Source organism: Orbicella faveolata, unplaced genomic scaffold, assembly GCF_042242905.1.
Source record: "Orbicella faveolata isolate gen_17 unplaced genomic scaffold, um_ofav_v1 contig_4, whole genome shotgun sequence".
In the NCBI taxonomy this organism is placed as follows: Eukaryota; Metazoa; Cnidaria; class Anthozoa; order Scleractinia; family Merulinidae; genus Orbicella; species Orbicella faveolata.
Genome location: NW_028301569.1, coordinates 10,145,001 through 10,149,724, shown reverse-complemented (window position 1 = coordinate 10,149,724; position 4,724 = coordinate 10,145,001). Strand labels below are relative to the sequence as shown.

General features: G+C 37.1%; 1 protein-coding gene across 1 annotated transcript in view; it reads right to left on the bottom strand.

The window, feature by feature from the left end:
- Window positions 1-3,979: 3,979 nt before the first annotated feature.
- The window catches only part of LOC110057507 (CUB and sushi domain-containing protein 3-like), a 41,341-nt gene continuing 40,596 nt past the window's right edge, over window positions 3,980-4,724 (bottom strand). Inside the window, exon 52 of the mRNA XM_089276266.1 lies at window positions 3,980-4,724. This exon is cut by the window's right edge and continues 23 nt beyond it. Coding sequence (XP_089132392.1) covers window positions 4,584-4,724 — 141 coding nt within the window. The 3' untranslated portion in view covers window positions 3,980-4,583.

The following is a 4,724-nucleotide window of genomic DNA, read 5'->3' as shown; positions in this document are numbered from 1 at the left end:
TTGGTTTAGGTAGCGTATGTTTGACTACGATAGTGATAAAGTTTTCGCATTGAAAATAGCTAGTCTGGGATAGCGTAGGGGTTTTTGGTGCCTAGTCTAGTATAGAGTTGCGAAATCAAGCTGATCATGGTCTAGTATAGGGTAAGAGTTTTAGTGTCCCAGCTACACACCCCCATCCAAAGATTTGCAGAGTAGCTCCTTGGACGTATATCATGCAATATATGGGACAGACCCGACGAAAGAGCTATTCTGGGTGACATGAAACATTAATAAAGCAATTAACAATGCAGCTCTAGGAAGGTTCAACAGAAAGTCACTTAAAACTCAGTCCTTGAAAATATTGGCGTTCTTTCGTCTTAAATTAAAAGACGAACATGATTTTGCATTATTTTTTTAGCTCTTAACTTCTGCTTGCGGAAATTTTATTTGCACTTGCCTTTTTCTTCAATTTCACAACACGTCCCTTTCATGATACAAAACTTGCTATAGCCACAAATAACAATACACTCGAACCGTCTTCTTACAGACACCTTCATAGGCACACCTTATACTTGTATGAAGAGATTTTGTGTGTTTTACAAACGATATAGTTTTTTAACTTACCTTTCTCACAACACGTTCCTCTATATCCCGGTTTACAAGAGCAACCTTGGCTTGTATGAGTTCCCGAATTCTGACAGTTGTCTCTGTTGCACGAGCGAGTCTCTGATAAAGCGAACGAACAAGATCCTCCACAAGATTCAGCTACAGTCTTTTTTCTCTTCCTTGTTTGGGTTCCACTTATTCCACATTGATGAGTGCACTGACTCCAATGTGACCAGGAGCTGACTTGGCAGTATCGAGGACTACATCGCGAGTATCTCCTTCTACCAGATTCTGTGACTCCAACAAAAACTAGCAGTGCTATCGTGAAAGCTAAGAGTTTTAGCATCCACATTATTTCGTGAACTCAACAACCCTGTACCGACACAGCGAGAAATGCTGTCGCAAGTGACAGGAAAAATTACTGAACAGGGTGGTGTTTAATAGGAGAGAACGCGGAAAAAAGTGTCATTTACCTTTGACGTAAGCATCTGCTTTCCCAGGCTTATATTTTTGATATATGCGTGACGAATGACCTCAGTTGTATTTACGCTTACATTAATTATTGTATAGCGGCTTCCTTTTTACTTATGCCTGAAACACAAGAATACTCTAATACAATGACGCCCTTTTGATGTTACTTCAGAAGACCGTAGACAGAACTTTTTTGTTTGTTCTAACGTTATGTAAGACGTCATTCATAGCATTTTGATATTATCTTCATGTTGTATTTAGTAGAGAAAGCTATCACAGATAACTGCTCTGCAATATCTTCCAAGTCATTGACACCGCACAGGTTTGAGTCTATAAACCGTGATTTTCCAAAGTAATTGATTATTAAAAATTTACGCGCGAAATTTGGATCACGACTATCAACAAGTAACTCATTCAGTTTTTGTTTATGCATGTGAGACAAGACACCTTTGTTAAGGAATTTGATATCTGATAGCTTATGGAAACAAACCATAACAAATGACATTTAAACTATGAAAGCACTGTGTTAGTATTCTTAAGTGTTATCAATATTGTTAATTAGTTTCGGCCTGGTGTTACGGTACTTTTATCAGCATCGAAGATCGTGCTCAGTTGGTCAGAATCCAACACTTAAGGTCGTTTAGTTTGCATGATTGACTAATTTTTTTTAACTGAAATCAAACTAGTTTGAGAAGCAAGTCCCTAGAAACAATACTTCTCTTTAAATTAATCGTGAATTAAAGTTCTTATATTTTATTCCACTATTATGCCAAGATAACGTATTATGCGGTTTTAGTCATTCCGCCGCATGCACTTTATGCGATCGGAATTATATTCAGATACTACAAGATGTATGTCAAAAACTAGAAGCTGAAATACTAGAAAATGGCGTGATGGTGGGATAATATAATAACTCCCTTATTCGATGAATTAACATGCACTATGAGATGACATTTTGCTCTTTGCTCGCAAAATATCCGCGCGTATTATATTTTAAACCATCGAAATAAATACAATGTATAATGTCTCTAGTCATGCTGTAACTCATAGTATATTGAAGTTACGAGGTCTTCAAAAGATGCAGTTTCGCGCGAATATTACAACAGTAACAAACATAAAATATACGCGGCTCGGTACATATTTCCTTAGGGTAATATCTACTCCTCAAAGTTAAGTCACTCCGCTCGAGCTCTGCGTTAGGAAAATTGTCCGAAGACAATTCTGATTCAGTCGCACCAAAGAGTATCGTGGATAAGTTAATCTGGTCCGAATGCAGAGATTTTAACATTTTGTTCACCAAAATAGATAAAGCTCTAAATTAAGAACTATTGAACGTCGGAGTTTTAACCTTCAAAAGAAAAGAGGCCGGAAATTGCTCGCTCACCTGGTGTATTGGCACAAAATGTAGCCGGCATGGTATTGAGGCTTATTCTAGACTTCTATACTTTAAACAGCGAGATTTCATGCAGAAAGTACGTTCATTTCATTTTTTTTTTAGTATTATGTATTGTCTTTGGTCAGATGTTGTTAGAGCAGAGATCGAAAACGAAAAGAGCACAGTCGTTTCGACCAGTTTTTGCGAACTTGTAAATAAACCTTCCTATTCTGTCAATTTACGTGCGCACATGAGACACAGTTCAGTAATTACTGCCTTAAGAGCTTTTTGAAGTCAGGAAGGTGTAGCTGGAATGAGATATAGGCTTTGAGGACTTGTTAGGAGGAAATTCATTAGTGTAACCTACTAAAACGTCAAGATTGTACTTGACGTTTCGGCAAGGAAAACGGAAATATTTTAGAACAAACAGCACCGATATAAAAATATGATGTCACCATTTTCAAATGCAAATTATTACAAGATTGGTAACGTTAAACACTCTTTTTCTTATAAGAATATTTTTGAAAAGAATTTCGCGTCTGAAATTTGCGAAATTTTAAAAATATTTTAAGAATAAACCCGAGGCTGGGATTTTGAAAATAATATAATCTTGTGTATATCTTTTTAAGTAAACCGTATAAGATTCAATTTCTTCTCTAAACAGCAAAACCGGCAAAAAAGCAACGAAAATATCACTAGCCGCATGTTCGATTCTAATAACATTTTTGCAAGAAGCTATGTGGATCATACCAGACTTTAATGTCTACAGGCTGGCTCCAAAATTACTTCAACACCATCCAGACACCAAATGTCATCCGCTATAATACAAGAGTTAATATTCGCAGAATATTTTCAGCCTTAAGCGACAGGAAAATAAGGATATTTAGCCTCGGCTAAAAATCAATATAAAAAACAAAGTGTATATTGACATGTAGCCTTACACTTCTTTTTCAATATTTATGTTACCAAACTTGTAATAATTTGCATTTGATAACATGATGGTGGCATGTCGTCTTCGAAACGTCATGTTTTTATATCGCTTCTGTTTATTCTAAAATGCTTTACGAAATCTTCCTTTATCAGAAAATGGAACTAATTCCTGTTAGTAGTCATGCAGAATAGGAACACACGTTGTTTTGACCTCCTTTCTAGAAACCTTATAAAAATGGATTGAACAGTCACAAAGCTTGCGACAAGGCAAAGAATACAAGGTCGCACTGTAGGATCGTCGATTAAACATGAGCCGAAGGCGAGTATTTCAATTTAGCTAGGAGTCAGACTTGCTTATTGTTCAGTGTACATAACCCCACATAACTTTTAATCCCGGATTAGAGCTAATCTGCTTTTCCATAGCTGGGCTTAGGAGTATTGTTTTCTAACTACTCTAAATGGTATATTACATTCTTTTTCAGCTTTGCTCGGGTTTCCCAACAATTAACCGATTGCGCCAACTTATAATGCTATATTGTAACATTTCTTTTCGATCAGCTTCAGCTGGAGTCACCTTAACGCCCGCAAATGGCGCAAACAAACGAAAGCTGTTTGAAATGGTTGTATAGTTGACTTTTATTGCAACTCAGTAGCATTTTATCTTTGAATATTTCACACACACAAAAAGACTGCAGTTTACATTTTGTGTTACTCATGCTGTATCAGATATGAGCTTTTTGTAACATTTTCTAAGAAGCGAAATCCTCAAAAGGATATTTTGGATGGAGTCCGGTCTTGTCGCTGTCATAAGACCAGATTGCCAGTGGATGAAAAACATGATTCGCTCCTGATCTACCCTAAATTACTCTGTTCAGTTGCTTAAAATATGCCTGACATAGAAACAGTCATAGACAGTATATTTTACTTGGGCAGCACACTTAGCTATGGTAACGGTGCGTCCCATAGACTTGATAAGCAGAGTCTGCAGGAGGCACCAGCTAGTTTATAGGTGACCCAAGAAAACAAAGGAACAAAACAAAAATGTAAGTACGATTGGTTATTAATATAGTAGTAGCGTAAAAATATCATGCGGGAAAAAGTAGAGACGATACGTTCACAAAAATGTGGCATAGCGAAGCCTGTAAAATGACTCCCTCCCCTAATGGAAGGTAGTTAAGAAGCTTAAGACATTGCTTAAGGCAGCTTTCTTGTCGTAAACATCTCAACCCAGCAATCTTCGCTGAATGTTCTCCAGCATTTGTACCAGGTCCTGGGGATTTGATAATTCTGGTATCTCTCTCTTCACTTTGCGGATGTCTCTTAGCCGAGAAGAACTGGGATTGACTAACTGACTTTCTGCCTG